Source organism: Thunnus albacares, chromosome 15 (assembly GCF_914725855.1).
Source record: "Thunnus albacares chromosome 15, fThuAlb1.1, whole genome shotgun sequence".
Lineage (NCBI taxonomy): Eukaryota > Metazoa > Chordata > Actinopteri > Scombriformes > Scombridae > Thunnus > Thunnus albacares.
This window is the reverse complement of record NC_058120.1, coordinates 19,563,535-19,586,553: the sequence shown is the minus strand read 5'-3', so window position 1 is coordinate 19,586,553 and position 23,019 is coordinate 19,563,535. Positions and strand designations below refer to the sequence as shown.

Sequence of the window (23,019 nt, the reverse complement as noted above, 5' to 3'; positions counted from 1 at the left end):
GAAAGAACAAAAGAGAAAGGTGAGGAGGGGAGGAGAGGAATAAAGCGCCGCAAAAAAAAGAGGAGAGACAGGAGGGAGCAAATCAAACGGAGAGATGAAAAGAGATCAGAGAGGGAAGATGGAGGAAATCATTTAGAAAGAAACAGACAGAGAGAGAGAGAGAGATGGAGCAATTCACGACCTTGGCCTCAGGGCCATCAGCGTTACATGTCCTTATTTCACAAATAGATTGTATTGATTTTATACCGTTAATGTGGTAGATTTCACACTATTAGCTTCTATCGTCATCCTTTAGTGTGAGGAACCCTGGAGGCTCTCAGCTTTGCTCAACTCTCATCTGATCTCTCCAACATGCTGCGTGGACGAGCTTACAGGCTTAGTATACCTCGAGCCGTTGCTTTCATGCACCATTATGGTGATGGTGACAGAGAGAGTGAGTGTGCATTTATGGGGGTTAGGGCATATGTGCTTGTGTGTGTATGTGTGCGTGAATTTGTCACACAGTAGCTCCCATCGCAAGGTTTTTACGTAGCACCCTTTATTGTATTTCGTGGGTCGGCGGTAAGAAGGCTGAACCAGATGCAGAATCATCCTATACATTAATATAACATGATCCCTTACAGGAGAGCTTCAACACGCAAAAACTAAGAATAAATATATTCACAACTGCCTCTACTATTGGTAGGAGATGAAAGCATAAAAAGGTACCTCTGTAAAAGATAATAATCGATAGTTGATAGAAGTGTCTGTCTCTTTTTTTTTGACAAAAAAAAAAAAAAGCCTTCGTCCTGGTTTTTGTCCATTGTTTTTTTTTTTTCTTTTTTTGCCATTCAATTTTCCTCTGAGAAATACTTAAAAATCAATACAATAACCTCGGCGCCTTTGTCCGATCAAAGAAAACGTGGAGCAGAGGTCCTCGTGGCCTCATTAAGTCTGGGTGAAGAATTCCAAAATGCATCCATTGCCACTATGTCCTTCTGTATGTTGGCCTTCCTTTGTTTTGTCTTGCATTCAAAAAAAATAATTTCTATATCCTTTCCTCCATAAAAGCAGAACCTTTTTTTCTTTCATTTCACACAACTCACCAACCATTCCTGAACAAGTCAGAAAATGTCCTTCATCTAGCCCTGTAAAAAAAACAACTTGATGTACGTAAGCAAATTAAGTTAACTGGATGAGATGAAAATGAACTGAACTGCATACAAACAACTCCAATATTGACTGGGTATATTATTATTTTTGGCTCATCCAGGGAATGCAATTATTCGGCGGCTTTGATTGGTTTTAGTCTCAGTCGTCCATCAGCGTCCCATCCGTTGGTAGTCAAACCTCTTTGTTTAGATAAATAGATCTGTATTCATAGAAAAATAAGCATTGACCACACTGCTGGCTGTTCATTGCTAAGGCACTTGGCTGTTTTCAGTCATCTCGTTCTCTCCCTCTCGCTTTGTCTCTGTCGTTTCTCCATCTTACGTGTCCGCCCAGCTCGTTCCACGCCTTCCGGCTGTCACAGTTTATGACTCTGTGTTTGATGTTGCAAAGAGCTGGTGTATTTCACCTCCACGCAGGTCTTTTGAGAGTGATAATATGAACATTTACGCCCACCACCACCCACCACCACCACCAACACCACCAACACCAACACGCCGTCTCTCCCTCATTGTGGCGCTGAGTAGAAAAACGGAGCCCATAGCCTCAGAGCTTTATGATTGTGAGGCATAATGGAGGAAAAAGTACTGTAGTAGCTGCAGCTGAAGTTTCGCCTCCAGGCAAAGATCTGGGATCAGCTAACCCTTGCCAAATACCAACCTATACGCCAGTAGTGGGGAAAATACAAAAACTGACCTCAGCTCGTTATCCAGGAATAAACATAGTGTGTAGTGTAGTCCCGCTCCCCCACAGGCTCCTCTCAAAGCCATGCCAGCCTCTGTACAGGAGTCATTGTTACTGTATGATTCATCACCAGAGAGGGAGATGATGAGACAAGAGAAGAGGGGTAGCAGAAGGAGGAGGAGGATGGAAAGGAGGAAGAGGAGTGTTAAAACTGGTATGAGCGGTCCAGCACCTCCATGTAGTCTGGTGTGGTCCTCAGTCTGGCTCTCTGCTCTCCTGCTCCCTGCTCACTCTGGCTGCTACTACTGCCTGCTGTGGAGCTGGCAGTGGTGACCACGAGCGTTTGGTCTGGTCTTGCTTCCTGTTTGGAGTCTTGGGGGTGAGGGTAGCGGGGCGGCGGCCTCGCATACCTGTCTGGCAGGTCTCTGAACTCAGGGGCAGGGAGTCTGAAGAGGCAGTCCACCAGTTCGACCTTAGGCGTGGGGCCCTGGCTGTCGATCACTGTGGGGCAGAGGATGCCATTTCTGTGCAGGCCAGCGAGCGGTCCCATCGCCTCCGTGACAGTGCTGATGGGTGACGAGGTCACCTCCAGAGTCCATTCCCTCTCCTTCTCTGCTGCAGAGCAGTATCCAGCCTCGCTCTCATTGGAAGCTGCAAATGTTTGCTGCTGCTGCTGCTGCTGCTGTTGCTGCTGCTGTGGTCGCTGTTTCACGGCTGCATCCTGCTCCTCTTTGTAGATGGCGTTGCTACACATGTGCGAGGTTGCAGCGGGGTCGGGACCTTTAGACGCCGACTCCGGGGGCGAGATGGTGTCATAGACGTGGTTGTGTTCAGGTGGAGGTAGAGGCGGCGTCTCTGGGAGGCCGTGGTGATGGTGGTGGTGGTGGTGGTGGTGGTGCGTCTGCTCGGTGAAGATTCCACACTCCATCTGGATGCCGGCCAAGTCTACCTCTCCCTGGCGACGGAACGGCAGCTTGTCCCTCCTCCTCAGGGCGTAGGCGATTAGTGCCGCTGCTGCGAAGAATGCTGCGACAAATAACACCAGCAGGCTGAGCACTAACACAGACAGAGGGATTGAATCCTTCCCCGGAGGGATCACGGGGCCCAGGCCTGAGTCGGGGTAGCCAACCGATACGCCTCTGTCTGGGGCTGTGGAGGTGGCCGTCTGTTCCTCCTGCTCCTGGTCCTCCTGGGGCTCCAGCTCAGGGCAGAGTAGCTCCATGGAGAGGGAGCGGAGATCTACGCCTTTGGTCTTTTCCGGGGAATGACAGACCACCTCTCCCACCACCACCACCGCACTGAGCCCCTCCAGCCAACGCTTCAGTGGAGCTGCTTCACAGTTGCACTCCCACGGGTTCTGCTGCAGGTCCACCTGGAGAAATACATAACACCACAGCACGTTGTCATCGTGTAATAGTACACTAATTACTGGTCTGCCATGCAATAAAAATTCATGAATCACTTTGTGGAATGTAAACACAAAATAGATAATTTTCTGACATCCTTGTGGTGTATATTAGTAACTTTGTCTCTTGTGTTGAAGAATAAGCCAGTAGCTAGCACTCTAATAAGGTGACAACAAGAAAAATGATGTTTTCTCTGCTAACTTTGCCTTTCATGAGCAAGATTATATGCAAAATGAGTTTTTGAGCATTAGCATAATATAATATAGCTTTCCACGCTGGCCAGTGTCACTATACATTTTTTTTTTAAATATGCAGGAGATGAAGAGCTCTGATTACAGTAAATAATGCAATTATAGGATCAAAATACTGAAGTGCTTACATTAACTGAATGGCTGTGCAAAAAGCACGATATCATCTCAATAGTAGCTAAAGATCTGAGCAGTGACCAATTCAACTTCCACCACCCACAAGTGCTCTCTTTAAAACCTGTTCACACATGTACTACAGCAGGTTATAGGAATATTTTAGTTTACAATAAAGACCACTCAGAGTTTACATAAGTGGTTATTCACAAAACTCACCAGCAGGTTTGTGCGACGAGCATGTGAGAATAATACAGCACTTTGTTTTTAACAATAGACGGGATGTGATATAATTTTCCCTTCTGCTATAATCCAATAGGTAGGTGCATAAATCCATTTTCTCATTGCCAACTATTGATTGCGTGTCCTAAAACAAACTAAAATATTCAGTTTGTCAAACTTCAAAAAGGCTAAAGCTGATTATGCACAAAAGGAATCACTTATATCACATTGTATTGTCTGCAGAACTGATCTGTTCCATATTTTTAGCGATGATGTACAGTGATGAAAGCTGATATTCTCTCTGTCACACTTCCAAGGAGCTTGCACAAATGTTGTCATGCTAATTTGGTTAGGCCATCTCCCTGGCCTGCAGTAATAGATGGATGCTTTTTTTTTTTTTTTTTTAGAGAGATGATTCAGCATTGCTGTTGTGGGAGCCATAGTACGACAACTTCCCCCTGTCTCACACTGAACAACAGGATGCTCCTTCACTTTACTGAAGTTAGCCCACTGTGGGCTTTTTGTGTGGCTTTGATAATGACATAATTGCAGCTGGAGGGTGAGTAGAAACAACACTCAGTTTGAGCATTTCCACTGTATTAAAATTTAGTGTTCTATGTTTCAGCATGATTGAGCCACGCTGAACATTAAAACTCGAGATTTGTGACATTTTAAATAAACACAGCGTGGCCACAATGTCAGCTTGTTTTTGTAGTTTCATAACATTTATTGCTACAATCTTACATCTGCTTGAAATTCTTGAAGCATTTTATTCCCAGCTATTGTTTGCTTTCACACAGATCCCAAGGGCTCTATCCCCTTCTCTTTTGTGAGCATCTATCCAACATGTCTAACACCGTTTACAATTTATACACCTGGACACCAAGTGTTTGATTTGCTGTCAACTTGTCTATCAAGGCTCTGTTGTGAGGGGAAATTACAGACCCTCAGTTAGCCCGACAGGTGCTAGTATCAGGGAAAATGCAAGCACATGAAACTATTATATATTTTTTTGGGAACATGGAGGCTTTTAGTAAATTCATTGTACTTGAAAAGTCACATACAGGATGTTAATGTTGAAAAGTGGAGTAGTGACAAAACCGACAATCAGAATCTTGTTTAAATGTTACAGTTTTGAGTGTAATATTCACTATTTCGATGCAACTTGTGAACAGACTCAGGAAGAAATCTGTAAGAAGCACAGAAACCTCTTTTGTCAGAAAATATACTAAGCTTAACTTAAATGATGGCATCAATTTTAGATGGAAACTACCATGCCTGAGCCGCAGAAGAGTAAATTTGCTCTTGTGGGTTTTATCACTATTATGGAGATCAAGGATCAAGCAATAATTGTCCAGATTTTATTTGGGAGCTATAAAAAAATCACATCAGGGGAGAAATTTAGGATGTTCTCACTGAGCTATGTGTGAGAGGATCGTCACAGAGTCTAATAATTGATCACTTTGCCCAAACAGCAATATCCTGTCAGTCATCAGAACAGCTCCAGTTAGTTCACAGAAATATAGTCAATACAAGCAGGTTTTTGGAAGTTCTGATTGCAGGGATTTTGCTGTAGTCTCTGGTGACGTGACACCCCTGAGCTTCAGCTTGCTGAGCATTCTCCATACTGATGAATCGGTCTTTTGAATAATACACAGAGAGAAAAAAGTGTATTTGAAGAAGAATCTGCAGCATATGCAAATTACACTGTTGTTTTTTTCCCTGAAAAATACTTATATCACATATAATGTAGCCATGAAGACTGGCTACATTATGAATTGTGAAATGTTATACACATAGAGCCATAGAAATGCATCAAAGGAATTCACTCTTTCACTGTTAGATTTCATTGGTCTATGATGTTGAGTACATTCCAGAAGAGTTTTTTTTTAAGTGTTGTAATTTACTTTCATAGTGTACTCACACTCTCCTTGCCTGCCTCGTCGACTTCTACCTCAGATAGTGATTTCCCATATTTCCCAGAGCGACTTCAACAACCCCTTGAGAAGGGGCATGAACTTGTTCTATCCAGCAGTTTGTGTTTCATGTAGGTGGAGAGAGAGAGCGATAGTAATAGCAAAGAGCAAAGAGCAAGAGTTTCTGGTCCATTGAGGCTACTGTCAGTGGAGAAATTGGCATCTCTGCCTCTGTGTGATTGCTGAACATCAGTGCAACATGGTGAGTCTTGAAGGAAGCCCTTGATCTTTTATTCTGAGGGAAAACAAACACTGACTTTTAATAGATTTCTTTTAGATATCTGGATTTTTTGTGTTCAAAATGTGCCGCAACTGCTATGGAAGTATGTAGACATGACATGAGGACTATGTTTAGCCTGTTACCTGGAGGAAAGTATACTACTAAACAACAAAACATCCAGAAATTTAATTACTGTATCTTTTTTTTCTTATAGTTTGGTCATTTTTAATGGACTGTACACACTGGAAAGAACATCAAAAAAGAATCTTACTTTTTCACAATTGCTATTAATAATTTAGGACTCAACAACAATCCAATATTATCGTTTATTACCTCTCTATACATAATCATACCATGGAAAAATTCTAATTTTAAATTCAAAGTTTTCATGTTTAAATAAATGTTAACAACTGACCAGAATCTGTGTTATATCTTAAATACTTGAAGATATAAATTTGTGTAAATTTCACATAATTTTGTTCTTTTAAAAACAGAATAACACCAGAAAAAAACATTTGACTCAGCTGGATAACAATTAACTTTTTACTATGTGATTGAGAATACTAATAAATACCATAACATGATGATATAATAATGATACTAATTATGTCAGGACATACCATCCATCCCTTTGGATAATTGAATACAAGTGGTTGTTCTGTGCACCTCAATACTAAATGACTATTTTCTTCCAATAATGATTAATTACAGCACAGTAAACTGGTTTTAATGGCATTTAATGCTAAATCATACTGAGACAGTTGATGAGATTAAAGGCCATCTCCTGCCCTTAAACAGAAAACACATTTGTATGCTTGCCAGATGACTGCTCAAACTGCTAAAAGCCTGATATTTTCCAGGTGGTTTTATTGAGATACTGTATTTATGTCTCAAACACCTGTCGTGGTTTTTGCTGTGCTGTGCAAATTCAAGAGAAATCTTGGCTCATACTCATAAGAAAATATAACTTGTTTTCAGTGCATAAAAAGGTGGAGAGTTTGCACCTGTATAGTCAGAATGACCACAATTATTAGAATAATACCCAGGTTGAAAATACCATAATTTACCCTTTACACTACTTAAATAGTACAACTCCTCCTTAAATAGCAAACAAGTATAACATACAGTTTACAGTAATGCACAATATCCCTGATTCTATCATAAGTGTATATGTAACAGGTTGATGATGTATTAACACCAATTCAAGCTATGTTGGGCATTAAATGCAATTTTTTCTTGTCAAACCTGCCACCTGAGAATGCTGTGTTGTTTTTGTATCTGACAGTGCACAAGGTGAGACGTGGCTGTGGGCAAGTTTCTTGATTGCAGTTGGCAACGATGAGAGAGTGCTGCCCTACTACACAACATTTCCTTTGCGTTTACTGAGAAAGACATATGTATTCCTGAACTGTACATATTTCTGGCATCTACTCAGATGCTGAGTCACCTGAGATGATTTCTTTTAAAGGGGACCTATCATTTCCAGCTCTATATTTTTATTCTGAGACTCCACTAGAGTAGCTTTGCATGATACACAGTTCAAGGAACTCCTTATTAATCCTACAGTAGCCCTTTATGCAGCTCCTTAGTTCAGCCTCTGTCTCTTAACAGGCAGTCTTAGCTGCTGTCTCTTTAAGGCCCACCTCGCAATGAGCCAACTCTGATCTCAGCTTCCATTAACGGTGCTAAAAACCGGTCAACACAACATATGGAGATATTTGGAGCTATTTGTTCAGTGGATAAGTTAGAAATAATGCAGCGAGGAATAGTACAAGCAGACACAGTCACAGTGAGATGTTTGATTAAGAGCTGCAGATGAACAGAACACTTACAACAGGTAAACAACGTATTTTACTTTACTGTACTGTGTAATGGAAAAATGCTCACAGCGTGCCAGCTTGACATAAGTCATAGCTCAGCGAGACTACCCCCAAAACAAGGGAAAAATGCCATAATGTTAGCAGAGTGGAGCAGTGAATTTGTGCACTGTGCGTGGTGCAGATGACCATATAAAGAAATCCGTCGCAAGCTGACATCAGCTCAGGCTGAAAGTAGGCTTGCCGTGGTAGTCAGTGTTACCAGTGTTACACAGTGTTCAGGTATACACCGATTACATTACTTGCTCACTGCCAATGCCGTCGGTTTGCTATTTTTTATAGAAATAAAACTAATTTAATTCATTCATCAGTGCCCACATTCACCAAATAAAAAAACTCTAATTCGTAAAATATGAGTTATCAGTACTTAGTCGGACAACGGACGCTACAATTATAAACTGAAAGTTTCTGCTCCGTTCACAACAGCAGCAGCAGCAGCCTTGCAGCACAGAGTAGTGGAGTGAGATGTCTGTCCTCCCTCCTGCTCTCTGCTGTAAACACACGTAGCTGTTAGCGAGCAGCTGCTCTCATGTCTCGCCGGGTCTCGGTGCTTGTTTTTGGCAGAAACTCTCCCGCTCTCTGCCTGCTCAGCCTGCTCTCGGTGTGTCTCTCTCCAGATGGCAGGCGGGTTGCTCCGGTTCTGGTTCTAAGCGGCGGTCGTCCTTTGGCTCGTCCCCGCATCTGTTTTCAGCTCAGACCGGCTGTACATGGAGAGGACAACCCGCTGGCAGCAGCCTGAAGCCCACTGTCACTAATTTTTAAGTAAGGGGAAGATCTAGACTAAAAATCTAACGTTAAAGATCAAAGTAAGCGCTCTACAGATATTCAGCGTCACTGACTTGTAAAATGTCCAGTGTAACCGCTAACACCAGTGTTGTCACAAGTTTTTTAGCCAGTGGGAAAATTTCCTCACTGTGGCATCCCTAGCTTAAAGTAGAAAAAAACGTTGGAAACCGAGCATTCAGAGCAGTCTGATGCCAGTGCTTTTTGCTCACAGGGATTATGTCTCCATACATTAACCTCATTATTTGACACTTTGGTCACGTTTAATATGAACATCCGACATTATAACATTATATATATGACTGAAAATATAAAAAAAGCATAATAGGTCCCCTTTAATATTTCTTTTTTCAGTGGCTTTTATTTGGACCACTCTTTAGTACTTGTGGTGCTATTAAGAAATTATAGAGACAATAAGTATTTTACTTTTTTGTTTGATGTCTCACTAATTATTACCTTTTAAATAACAGGGAGTTATTTTTCATAAATACTGTATCAGTACATGTAAGTGGGTGTACCTCTATAATCCTGTTCTTGATGGTGACAATGACTCTAAGCTATACATGCTGCTGCTTTATGATTATCAAAATGGACTTCTTTTTACAGCAGCTGCGAGCTTCACCCTGCTTCCATCTGTGTTACCCTTTGATTTTACTGTGCAAACCCTGGCTCCGAAAACACACGCCAGCGCCCAGACATCACACTTCCTGGGCTTCAAACAGGCCAGCAATAAGTTAACAGGTGATATCATTGTCACATTATTTTCTGCAGTCCATGGGCAGCACTAATGTGGCTTTGTCAGAGTAATAACAGCCCTGGTAAATGAATGAATTCAATTACTGTGCCACAGATTTTGAGCACTACAATGGTGATACCGCTGGGCTTTATGAATATGGCCCACAGTGTACTTCCATTTGGTGAATGCTTTAATGCTCTTGGACATCAGAGGCGTATAACAGCACAAAAACATAATATACTTCTACATGGTTCCTCCAGCTCCATAAACCACTGTCGTCCTTCCCCCCTGAGCAAACATTTAGAAACAGCCTCTGAACTGCCAGCCTCACCCACACTACCTAGGATCAGGAATTTTCCATGGAGCAAAGTAAAACAGAAATTCACAATGACATTCGGGCTAATCCACACCCACCTTACCTCATTCTACTCCGGCTGTCTAAGAAAAGCCTGGTACTCTAAATTTGCTGAAGTGAGAGGAGGCAGGATAGAGGAATGTAATACCTCGGGTATCAGTGCATTGTGTACAGCACCCAGTCACATAATGCTGCAGTCAAATGTGTGAGGTAAGGTCTAACGCTAACTGTGCATTCAACACATACTTTAGTTTATACAGTCTGTTTACCTAGCGGTTTGCTGATTACAACCATGCCCAAAAACTCGAGGGGTTCAGCTTTCTCCAGTTTAGCTCCTGATTTATTAAGACCACTTATGCAAATCGAGTCAATTGCAATTTCCCAATTAGAATACCTGAGGCGCAACCATAGTCCCACATGCCACAGCAGAGCTCTCAAAACAACAGACGATGCAGATGACGGGGAAAACTGCAGCTGTGCTAGAGGCCAGGAGATCAGGGTCTGCCAGAAGTTTTAACTGCGGGTATCGTTTCATCCAAGATTTCGGCTTGTTTTGTTTATTTCATCAAGCTGTGATAATATAATGTGTCTTGGCAATCTATTAGTTCTTTTAATCTCAGCCTCGGCTGACATTTGAAATAAATATATTCTCTGTAATTATGCACATTTTCGTTTAGTAAATCAACGGGGGTGATCCAATTCAATAATCCCTGTTTTTCACCCTGCCACTGTCACTCAACAAAATGCATGTTATTTGGCCTAAATTTGCTAAAAGCTTCTTGCCAAGTATCTGACTCATTTACACACACGCAGGTTATCAGATCACAGTTTTTTTGAGCATCCACCACCTGCATAGAAACAACCACAATTCATTCAGTGAATACAGTCCACAGTTTGCACCGACCTGTACCAGTCCGGTGAGGTGCTCCAGTACGCCCTCCATAGGAAGATGCAGAAGGTGGTTGTTTCTCAGATTGAGGCGTGCCAGGTTAACTCCAGAAAACACACCGAGAGGGAGGCTCCGCAGCAGATTGGCATTGAGGAACAACAGCTGGAGGGACGGCATGGAGTCAAAAGTCCCACGGTCTACCTCGCGGATCTCGTTGTATTCAAAGTAAAGGTACCTAAAGGAGAGGAGAGGCCAGTGTTACAGTGTCTTTGTACACGTGCAAACTGATTGGGCGCTATGGAAACAGAGGTGTTAAAGGAAACTATTAGTATTTCGTGACATTTGACAGCAAAGAAACATGAAATACAACATTAAAAAAGCCGATTCAGTCTTTGTTTTAATCTTGTATAAATAAGTAAGACTTGCCTCTTGGTTAGAACCCAGCATGCATTTTCCCATTTAAAAATGACTAAGTTTGAAGTATTAAGTAGGTAATTTATTTCTCCTGCATCCGAGCTCGATAATTACATAAATTAATATATATGTAAAGACGTCATGACATAAATTTAATTTACTCTGCACTTTTGCTGTTCACAGCCGATTAGTTGATCAGTATCAGATGATACTGTGTGATTTCACTCAGATGACTACTTACCCTTGCTACGGCATGCCCGATCATCGTGTTAAATTTAAGAGGCTTTGAATTTTTAAGGTTTTTTTTTCAATAATAGAAATCAGTGTGAACTTAGGGAAGAAAAGTATTAATCGAGAGTTTTCCTTGCATCCAAGTCATCCAATATGCTTCCATCGCTGAAATAAGTAATAGGTCTGGTTTAAATTACTTAACACTCACTTGCCCTAGAGTCACTAACAAAGGCTAAAGAGAGGTTAAGAGGAAAGATTTTTTTGAATGTCCTGAGAGAATCTTTATTATTGATTTATAGTCAAATTAATGGGTCTGTGGATTTTCCGAGCCTTATCTCAAAATACAGACAGTGGACCTGAGAACTAAGGGCAAAATTATACTCTGAATTTGATGGCAACGTGTCAGATTTTGTCACTTTTCTGTTCTCATTCTCTATACAGCGAAACATGAAAGATGAGCCGCTGCCTTCATCAAACACCACAATGTTTAATTCAGTGAATAAATACAATTATTGACTGTAGATATTTGCTAAGATTTGTATACATTATTTGCAGAATTATCTGTGTAAGCTTAATCTGACAATGATACATATGTATCATTGCGACAACTGTTTTTTTCATAATAAGCCTTTAATAAGCCCAAAAGCAAATTTCTGGCTTCATGCAGATGTCTCACTGCCTTATCAACACCTCTGTATGCACATGCAAAAAAACATTAATTTTCACGTTGTCACTCATACCAGGCTCACACCTCAACTGAAGCATGCCATCAGGCAGCGTGACTAACAGATGACACTCCTGGAAGAGAATGGGCACTTTTCATTTCAATCAAACTCCAGCAAAATGGTAATCAAAATGTTCTGCTCTGTGCTACGCCAGTATTACGGTGAAATTAATTTCCACATACTTAAAAACGAATGTCTAAATACCCGAGCTGACATGTGGTTTCAGTTTATGAATTTGCTTGAAGTGCAGCGAAAGCAACGTGCTTGAAATGCTGTCAGTGATCCAAAAATCCAAGATGATCCGAAATATTCTACCTTAGATTCTGCAGCCCCAGGAACATGTCAGGGCTGAGCCTCTCCAGGTTGTTCCCGTTCAGGTAGAGGCTCCTCAGGCTTGTCAGGCTGGAGAAAGCCCCCTCCTGCAGGTAAGAGATGCGGTTGTTTCCCAGGTGAAGCAGATCAAGGCTGGAGAAATTCCAGAAGTCTGTGCGGTAGATCCTCTGGATTAAATTTCCACTTAGGTACAGCTTACGGCCATTGAGCGGCCGCGGTGTGAGCTGAGACACGTTGTAGAAGCCGTTCTCCTTGCAGTTGACGGTCAGGCCCAGGTCTGTGATGTGCAGGTTGCAAGTGCAGCCCAGGGGACAGATGATGGGAATGGGGGGTCGTGTCTGGTAACCAGCCACGGGGGGATTCTGGTTGGGCATCAGACTGCGAGATGTGGGGGATGTTCTGGAGGGTCGAGGTCTCTTTGTCGGCCTCGGGTGCCTCTCCCTGTCTTTACGCTCTGCAGAGGAAGAGGAGGATGAAGTGGAGGAGGTGTGAGTATTCTGGCGGGAGCCGTGGACCATGGAGGAGGGTTTAGTTGGCCTGACACGCCCAGGGTGGGAATTGGGTTTAGCGTTAGGGGGCAAATGTTGGGGCTGTAACCCCCCTGATGGGCCACCTCCTTCTGCTTGTAACTCTTTATCTGGGAGGTCAGCGCATAGCTCTTTGCGGGGGATTTCCCTCAGGTCCTTGCCGTGAAGGTGGAAGGGATATTCACAGGTAACATCCCCGACTACAGCGGTGTAGGGGATCTGACCCAGCCACTGTTGTAGCTGCACTGCTTCGCAGCCACAGTTCCAGGGATTCTCCTCCAGCTGTAGCTCCATCAGGGAGCGACCAACATACTCCAGGGTCCCAGCATATGCAAGGCTCTTCAGACGGTTTCCCCGCAGGTCCAGATGAGTCAGAGAAACAGATCTGGAGCAGGAGAAACAGAAGGGGAGATAGTTAGCTAGGTTAAATGGAAGGACAACGTGATAGTAAGCGAAAATAAAGTTTCACACATTCCATTGCTGAGAAATCTGCTTTTTTTTATCTGATGATTAATCCGTCTTTTACGATATGAAATAGTATGCCATAGACACATTAATTCGACAACAGTTCAGACTGGTTAATTGTGTCTGACACTGATATTCCTGCAGATCAGCCCCAACATAATTCAAAAGCTTTGCAGTGCAATAATCAGATTCTAACCTGAACAGATGAGCAGGCAAGACAGGGATCAGGTTGTCGTTTAAGATGAGAACTCGGAGCTTGTAGAGGAACCTCAGAGCACCGCTGTCTATTCGTTTGATCACATTGTAGTCAGCCTGCAGGTAGGAAAGGGAAAATCTGATGAACATATAATTGCTGCAATTGGAAAATAGACTTAACTCGGCAGGAAAACTGCAGCACTTGCCAACTCCATTTGAAAACACACAGAGATCTTGAGAAGGGTCCCTCACTGGGGCCGCCTGCTAGCCATTGACTATTTTTGTCACAGCTTTCTACTGTAATCTTAAACAAATTTCTCAATAATCCTGTCAATCAGGGATAATCAGCATGGATTAATCCTACCTGGAGGTATTCCAGAGCCTCTAAGCCAGTGAAGGTATCATTTCTGAAGACCTCCAGCTTGTTCTCATGGAGGTACAGACGTCTCAGTTTGGCCAGCCCGTTGAAAGCTCCCACTCGGATGTCCTGGAGTGCATTGTTGCCAAGGTTTATCGACACTGCGTTGCCAAGGTGCTGAAACCCGTTGCTATAGAGACGCCTCAGAGAGTTCCTCTGGAGGTTGAGTTTGAAAGGGCGGACCCACGACTGTGACACCTGAATGATTAATTAGTGGTCTGATTAGTTATCTTATTAATTACATGAATTTAACAGTTAGAAACACCCATAAGGCACATTAGAGACAGGATATTAGACTTGGAGATACAGATCACCTGCCATGACAGCGCAATAAAGTGCAGTTCCACGTGCACAGCCAGATAAATGAACAGGAATGATACCTGGCTGACATTAGTGAAGCCCCGCCTATCGCAGTGCACGTGCAGCACGCCTTCTTTGACCTCGCACGTGCACGGCTCGAAGCACGGCTCGTCCACTTCCTCCTCGGAGTTGTCCACCAGAGGGGTGTGTGTGGAGGTTGGGGTAGGGGTGGGGGTGTGCGACGGCCGGGACAGACACACACACCCCAGGGCCACTGCCAGAGTGACCCACTGCATCCTCCTGCTTCTCCCTCTCAGCTCAGCAGCCTGGGGCTACAGCCCAGCATTGGCCCTTCTCCGCACTGCATGGAAAGACACAGCACATGCACGCATACATTCAGACAGACGTGTGCCACACACACACACACACACACACACACACACACACACACACACACACACACACAGACACACACACGGTTAAAAGAGGGCAAACAGCCAGGGAAGCAACAGAAAAAGTTCAGGATGAATCAGATTGATGATACATCACAAGCATACTAAAACAGACAGAAAATAAAAGTTAAATCACACAGACTGGAGTGCCATGGGGACAGAATTACATTATATCGGAATAATGATGTACAGGCTAGGAACTGGAGGCTATAATATTCAGTGATATGATTAGGATCATGGTAAACATATGTAAGATGTGCTCAGCAAAGGAAAACACAGCTTGGGATTTACAGGGTTTACAAAAGCCTGAAATATTGACTTAAAAACAGCAAGCTGGATAATCTCTCAACTGCTACAATGTTGCTTTTGAATTAAAAAAAAAAAAATCAAATACTGACATTGAAAATGCAAAACAAAGGTAAGCAGGGGGGCTAGTTCACCTGCGAATCACATTTTATCATTTTCAGAGTGGCTTTTTGGACAAGTGGATAGTGAAAGGGGGGGGGGGGGGGCTTTTGATGAATATATTCATCTGTTTTCTCAAAAGCCCGGTGAAGCTGAAATGTCACGCATGTGTTGTTTTAATGCATGCAATATGAATATGGCTAAATGCAAATCAGATTCATAATGCTTCTGTCTAATGAACTGCTCCATTTAATAAGATGAATGGCAATCAGAGAACAGAAGGATGAAGTACGAAATACCTCATATTATAAATCAGCAGAATATTCTGAGGTTATCAACAGCCATCGAGTCCTGTCATACTCATTATTGTGATAATGACAGTGGAGTGAAAGCATCGCTGCAAATCAAAACTTCAAATTTTTCAAAAGCGCTGATGTGAAGGCAGTGCAATGACAGACAGAAACATGAAATGATGGTGATAGTGATGGTGGTGATGATGATGAGAACGGCGCTGCAATAACAACAGATTGAGAAGGGTGTTCGTTGACAGTTGCAGTAGTCCTGGAAACAAAACCAACAAAAAAATAAATAAAAAAAAAACCAGCTGAGATGTGAGTCTTGCATGGGGATATTTCCTCTCAAGTCTTAATGAGATCTAAATTGGATAAAGCATCTCGATCTGCTCATACAGTGTTGAACACTGCCATGCGAAATGCAATAATGATCATGATGGTATGGTAGCTGTAATCATACAGCAATAATCTAGCATCAGCGAGTTAGACAAGGAGGCAGAAGTGAAAACATCACCGCCCGGGAGAGGAAGAGCAATCACAGAGATGATTATGACGGGGAAGATGAAGGGAGAGGTGGAAACGAGAGGAGGAGGAGGAGGAGGAGGAGGAGGAGGAGGAGGATGAAAATGGGAACAAGGCGAAGGAATGGAGTAAAGGAGCGACAGACAGATAAAGGAAGAGTAATGGGCAGAGAGTAGGTACAAAAGAAGAGGAAACGGGTGAGGTGGGAGAGAGAGGAGTGGGATTGCATAAGCGGTAAGAAGTCAGTCAAGGCTGCCACTCAGTGAAACAGCTGAAATCTGATATTGATTACATCAAAGCCCTCCTCTCGCCCTGCACACAATGTACGCCTTCCTCGCAGAGAAACAGCGCTGGAGCCAAGTTACATGCGTGAAAACAATGTGAGGAAAGGTCAAACCATATCCAAAAAGAATGCTTTTATAGCCTGCCAAGTAAAGAAACAGGTAGCTAGACACGTGTAGATGAGTGTGTGCTTTCATAACAAACCAGTGTAATGCAGCAGCACTTGTTGGACAAGCCTACAATTCTTATAAAGCGTGAACAGAAGTGAAAAAACATGTTTTTTTCCCCCCGTACGATGGGGAAAATTCACCCATTCAACTGGATTTTCTACAGAGCATGTATGCTTCACATAAAAACCCGCAGGACAATCTAGGCCAGCATGCTCAATAGTGTTTGACAAATTGGAATACTATACAGAATACAACCCTTTCAGTGTCCCAGTAGGTCTTTGGTGGAGAGTTACGCAGTCGTCCAAGAAAATGCATTGTTTATCACTGGGCCCGAAGCCCCCCTGTATAGAGGAGATCAATACTGAGTCCAGATAGACCACTGGGATCCCTCCTGTTAGATTCTGCTTTGGTGGACGGCCATCTCTCCTTAATAAGAAGAAACACAGTCAACACTCAAGCTCTTTCCTCCAATCAGCAGAGTGGACTAGTCAGCAGTCGGCATAGCTCTGCATCATTATGTTAACAAGAAACGAAAGGACTTATGTGTTGACTGGTGACAGCACAGCAGAATTTAAAACTCTGTCTGCCTGACCATCTATCTATCCATCTATCTAACTATCTATCTATCTATATATCTGTCTATCTGTCCATCTGTCTATCTCTCTTCACGTCCAGTCCATCTGAAAACAGGCCTGACACAGGTGTGGCTTCCCTCCCTGTCTTTCTTGATTCTTTCTGGCTCTAAGTTTCCCCCCCCCCCCCCTCCTCTCTCTCCTCTAGACCTGCACACTGACGCAAGCAAACTAGAGATGACGGTCACTGCTTATTCTTCACCATATTATTCATGTCACATAATTCCCGTGTCTACCTCTCCGTCCTCTCCGTCCGTCAAGACTACAGAGAGCCTCACCAAGCTTCACACTGGCTTTTACATGGGCCCCTGCTCCCCAGCACAGACCCGCACTATCAGGCAAGCAGCAGCATCACAGATCAAATGTATGGGACTATCAGCCTGGATAGCCCATAGCACTCCAAGAAAATCAATTAGCCCCCAACATTACAGCACACACATTGTAATAGTTAGCAGAATTAAAGCATGACCAATTAAACAGCCTAGTCATTAACAGAACCTATTAAGACATTTACCAGGCTATGTATGAAAATCCTTGGCAGAGTAACGCAATCCAATTGCATTCCCCATTGTCTGTCTCTCCCCACCAGCCTCTCTGATCCACACAGCGACGCTTAGCAGAGCAGGGATGCGGGTAATACTCACTCAGTCCGCCGCCAAAGAATTAGGGAACGACCGAGAAAACACTTTAGAGGCTGACTGTCGACATGTCGTTCACATTCAGCCGCACTCTTCTCCCTCTCTCTCCTCTCCTGTAGCGGCTGAGGCGGATGGGGAGGGAGGCAGGGGGGTGGTGGGGGGGTGGTGGTGGAGGGGGGGACCAGAGCAAGGGAGGGGGGTGAGGTGGGGGGGGACGTGATAAGACTGCAATGAGGTGGAGGATAAAAAAAAACGGAGGGAGAGAGAGAGAGAGAGAGAAAGAGAGAGAGAGAAAGAGGAAAAAAAACCGATTGGCTTTAGGATGCAGGTCCGCTTCTCCACAGTGCAGCCCGTGGGAGCTGCGGCACTGGACCGCTGGACAGGCGTGCAATGCGCGGAGTTGTAGCCTGCGTAATGATGGAGAATCCTCTCTTCATCTCAAACACAACTGAGTAATTCATAGAGGAGAAAAAGGAGGAACGGAGGCGCCGGAATTAATCATGCAATAAGGCGGCGTGCAACTGTTAGTTTGTATATGAAGCATAAAGCGCGCAGGGTGGGTTTCTCCTCGCCAAAGAAGCCAATTCAGTTCCTCATCATAAACAGATTACTGAAGACACAACAGAGTCACAGACAATGGGCCCCATAAACTTTCTCCTCACGTTGCCCGCGTTGCAGTCTGGTAAAAATACCCCGACTGTTCAGCTATACCGACAATAATTTATAATCTCATTAGTTTATTCATCTCTCCTCTTGCCCTTAAGCACCGACGGGTTTCGTGAAAACGGTGTGTGTTGTTACCATGGCGACTCGTGCCAGCTGGCTTCGTCGCGCACATTCACACTCTCGCGCGCGCCCGCGAGCACGCACACAAGCATCAGTCGGGAAAACTCGGGTGTCTTTTATTGAGGGGAACAGCGGAGATTACAGGGAGGCCTGGAAGTTGGCATGGCCTACATCAAAACACCTGTCTTGCCAAATGGAGGTGGTGGGCGCAACAGATGCCGCAAAGATTGAGCGCGATGAAGCCCCCACCACCACCGCCACCACTGAATTTAGCTTCCCACGCCGGCTAACACCGTACAGTCTGCTAGGTTGCGGCTGCTCCATCGATGATGCCTCTAAGTAACAGGTATAGGCCCCTTGTGAGGCCCTGGGTCCCCGGTGGACCAACGGCCCCAAGGACACCGCGGTGCCACGATGTTGAAAACAAGCATTCAAATATCAGTCAGCCGGTTTCATGGCTATAGGAAAAGATTTAATAACAACATGTCTTCCACATTACTGAGCTGAAAGTTCAATTTTCAGTTCAATTTCACATTGATTTCAGCGTGCATTAAGGTGAATCACCTTGAGGAAATGGAGAGGTGAATCTCTCCCTCGCACGTCTCTTTCCTTCCTCTCTCTCCGTACCTCTCCCTACAGCAATGGAGAGGAGAGCTCTCCCTGGAGATTCCTATCAGAAACAGTAACAGAGACGGTTCCAGTAATATCAGGAAGATGTAGATGATGGTTATAGATTTCAGGGCTCTCAGGTGCATTAGGCTGTATTACAGCTTCCCCACAAGGCTACTTACCGCTCTGCTTGCAATGGAAAAAGGCTGGCATATATGCAGAAGCAACATGAACACATGCATTTGAAGAGATTGCTTGCTTACACACACACACACACACACACACACACACACACACACATAGACAGACACATTAAAGTCCCCTCTAACATGCAGTGTTGCAGCTGATGTGTATAAATAAGTTTCAACAATGCATATAGGCTTTTGTTGAGATATTATTTTCAGCTTGGTGATGCCAGATCTGTGGCAGGGGTAATGTGATCCCAGACCTGAAGCTATATCATCTACCTCAGAGTGTAACAATGTTCGTGATGGAGAATCTGGGAGGAAAAACATCCACTTTCCTCACTATAGTGTTGTTGCTGAACCGTGGAGGCTCCCTAAATTAAGAAAACAAACGGAGAGGAACTGAGACAAGATGGTTATCAGGCGCCATCAGATACCTGCGTGACTGTTCTCTAGGGGCAGAAGCCGCTCTGAGCGCATAAAGCACTTTTTTGGAGCGTTGACGGGGCCTCTAAAGTAGGGGATCTATTTATACTGGCCTAGTGCCGTCTGTGGAGCTGTCCAGTGCTGAAATGGATGGGGACTCATGCTGTTTCATTTCAGCCACTTCTCCTTTCTTCCTCCTCCGCTTTCGCCTTCTCCAAAGCCTTTCCTTTCTCCCATCTGAATTATTTCTGTCAGATAATACTTAGATTCCCTCTATTTCACGTCCTATTCATTCTTCCTTCCCTGTCTTCCCTCTTTACTTTCTGACTTTAATTCTCCTGTGGGCACTTGTCAATTCAGACTGGTTTACATGCCACTCTTTCTTTGTTTGCATCTCTTTTGTTTTCGTCTTCCTGCGCACTATTTCTTCTCCTCTATTGTGAACATATAGCTGAAAGTAGTCATCCCATTTTATAGCTCTCTCTCCAATTACGCTTTTGTCGACAGGCATTGCATGCACGAATGCACACACACACACACACTCAAGTCTCATAGACAAGCACACACACTGACAAGAGCATGGTTAAGTCCTCTCCCTGCCAGTCCACGGGTCAGAAAATCTCCTCACAGCTACATGTTGTTCACATAGCGTTGCACTGTCCCTTAACACGTGTTTGGGCTCTTTGGGGCCTGCACTGCCCCCAGTCTCTTGTTACTCAGTGGGATGAGGCACTCAGAGGCAGGCAAGGGCGCCCTGCACACTGTGGGAAGGAGTAGAAAGTGAGGGGAAGAGAGCAGAGAAGAGAGGGTGGGAAGGAGCAAAAGAAAAAAAAACAGGCCAGTTGTGGCAGAAAGTGAAAGGGAGACAATGAGCAGTGGGAATTTGGGGGTTCATGAGGGTTGGCTGAGATGAGTTTTGAAGGCAGAGAAGTGAACAGATAGAGGAATAGATCGAGGAGAGGAGGGTAGGATGGCCAGGAAGGCAGGTGTTTCTGTCATTAGCTCCAGATTAAAGCAGAGGGCAACTCCAGAGGACTCACCTCTGATTCACACAGTAGTACTGCAGGCAAGGACAAGCCTCCCGGGAGACATGAAACACACACACACACACACACAAGCACACATGCAGAAGACACAGTAGTGATTCACAGGATTACCCACAGGCACATGAACACACACACAACCATGCACACATATAGACATATAACACCCCCTCCTCATTTAGCATAGCTACACACTAGATACACCGTGACTCACGAGAACATGCCGACTCCCACACACACACGCCAGCCACATAGAGAGAGCCAACACACACACACACACACACACACACACATACACATCGTTGAACTAATTAATCAAATCTCCTGTTTTAATTAGGATTCAAATCAGTTGCTATGGGAACCTTGCCCCCTTGGAATCTTAAGGTAAAGACTCTCATTGCTGCTGCTGCTGCCTCCAATGACTCTACAGGAAGCTGACTGAGGGGGACAAATTCATAATACCTACAATGATTCAGCTGGCTGCGTTCTACATTGCGTTTTCACACAGACACATTTTTCTGGGAAGGCCTTAGGTGCCCGATCTGAACATCAATTTGGGCTCAGTCATAGAGAGGGCCACAAAAGTGGGAAAAAAGTGAAATTATGACGGCTCACGTTGCAGCTGTGCTAAAACAACATATCTCACCAGGAAAAGGCCATATCTGTTGCCAATAAAAGGGGGAAGGCTCATGGTTTGCAAAGGCCTATCCAATCGATCACTAATGCAAGCCTGCCATTTCTGGCAAAAGTTTTCACATGGCGACTCATGCAGAAGCACTTTCGCACAGTTCTAATAGGCTGCTTATCCTCGCTATTACCACAGCTGTGCAATTTCAGCCCCATAGCGATGGCTCTGTGCTCACACCAGCACTGCTACTGTATGCCTGGTGACAGACCTTTACTCTGAAAACATCATTCATGGTGTTTTCACAGTGATCAATAGGCTATGTTTGTGAAAATCAGCTCAGGGCTTTCGCTTTCTGTCTGACTGCTTTTAAGCAAGACCATCCATATGCTGGCCATTTAGATTAATTTTAATCAGACCGGAGAAACATTTATTCAGTTGCTGATATAGTGCTATTCTAAGCCATGTGGAGGTTTTAGTGTTAACAATGCTTTCTCTCACACGCTGATAGACGTACTATCAGCATCTTGAATGACGCAGAGAGGGAAACTCAAACCATAAGTGGAACGGCGCCACATTCATCAGTCTTGAGTGTCTTAATATCAGCTCAGGTGAAGGCTGGACTTGATGAATTAAAGGAAGAGAGGAGGAGGATGCCAAGTAAAGCCATTAGGATACAGGAACTCAGGCGTGTGTCTGGCTCACCGGTTGTCATGGTTGCGGTGTTTATCACCTCTTTCTGCCGACAGAAGCCCAGGGGCAAATCAGATTGGCTTCAGACAGAGAGACACAGAGAGAGAGAGTTGGTGAGTGAGGGGGAGGACATATTGGCACAGCGGAGGGGTGAAATGCCAACACGCTGCAGAGGGGAGGCTGAGGAAGGGCACTGGACAAATGTCAATGTGGCTTATTCATGATAAGATTCTGTTTTTAACCATTTGACCGTGATTAGACGTGTAAAGTACAATATATCACTGTTTTTAGTCCTTTAAAATCTTTGTCTATTCAATTCATGTTTTGAATTGCTTCTTTTTTTTCCATTTCTGGCTCTACTTTGCTCTCCTTGTTTAAAAACATTTTTTTTCTTTGCTTTCTCTTCCCTGTGGACTGCTTGTAAATCTGTTGAGAGAATTAATGATTTTACAGGGTTTTTTTTTTGGAAGCCTTTGAAATTCAATGAAAAACAAATATTGGTGGTGTATTAATCGAGCATCTACATGCTATACAAGTCTCAAAAATCAGGTGTAGAATTTGCCCTACATCCCACGTGGCCTATGCCTGCCACCTAGCGGCATCTAAACCAATCATCCCAGTTTGCAGCTTTGTGTACAGGTGCATTAAGTGATGTGGGGGTTCAACTTCCACGGAGAGCAGTGGCAGTCATGTGGCTAGCTGACAAGACAATTGACATCCATTTGAGCTGACACCGGTTATTTAGTGGGCCTATTGGCTAAGGAGATACAAACCCAGTTTGACAAGTGGTCGGCTGAACATTCTCAGTCTAGCAGTCATAATCATAAACAGATGGCAGGCAGCAGCTGCTGGGTGCATCCAGGTGTCTCGTCCCTCCGGCTTATTACAATGTAACCACTCCTGACTGGACTGCACAGAGCGCACGTGTTAAAGCACAAACCACGCCTCCTCGCCTCCGGAACCAATCAGAGGGCGCTATAATGAAGTGCCC

At 44.1% G+C, this 23,019-nt stretch overlaps 1 protein-coding gene across 4 annotated transcripts; it reads right to left on the bottom strand.

Annotated features, from left to right (window-relative positions):
- Positions 1 to 503: 503 nt before the first annotated feature.
- LOC122998257 (SLIT and NTRK-like protein 3) lies at positions 504 to 22,949 on the bottom strand. Of its 4 annotated transcripts, XM_044375037.1 has the most exons (9): positions 22,802 to 22,949; positions 22,041 to 22,108; positions 19,012 to 19,117; positions 14,348 to 14,628; positions 13,914 to 14,165; positions 13,551 to 13,666; positions 12,345 to 13,274; positions 10,675 to 10,894; positions 504 to 3,205 (listed from the first exon to the last, which is right to left on the bottom strand). In XM_044375037.1, exons 4-9 carry the CDS (start codon positions 14,561 to 14,563, stop codon positions 2,039 to 2,041), a joined length of 2,901 nt encoding a protein of 966 aa, XP_044230972.1. In that variant the 5' UTR covers positions 14,564 to 14,628; positions 19,012 to 19,117; positions 22,041 to 22,108; positions 22,802 to 22,949; the 3' UTR covers positions 504 to 2,038. The 4 variants fall into 4 exon arrangements, with proteins under 4 accessions (XP_044230972.1, XP_044230973.1, XP_044230974.1 ...); XM_044375038.1 differs by lacking the exon at positions 19,012 to 19,117; XM_044375039.1 differs by lacking the exons at positions 19,012 to 19,117; positions 22,041 to 22,108.
- Positions 22,950 to 23,019: the final 70 nt, after the last annotated feature.

Bases quoted from the DNA above. Each gene is read 5' to 3' on its own strand.
- LOC122998257 (XM_044375037.1), bottom strand. From the start codon at position 14,563: ATGCAGTGGGTCACTCTGGCAGTGGCCCTGGGGTGTGTGTGTCTGTCC. The intron at 13,667-13,913 runs GTAGGATTAATC...TCCTACCTGCAG, and splicing joins AGGCTCTGGAATACCTCCAG to GCTGACTACAATGTGATCAA. The intron at 3,206-10,674 runs GTCGGTGCAAAC...GTATTTCTCCAG, and splicing joins ACCTCACCGGACTGGTACAG to GTGGACCTGCAGCAGAACCC.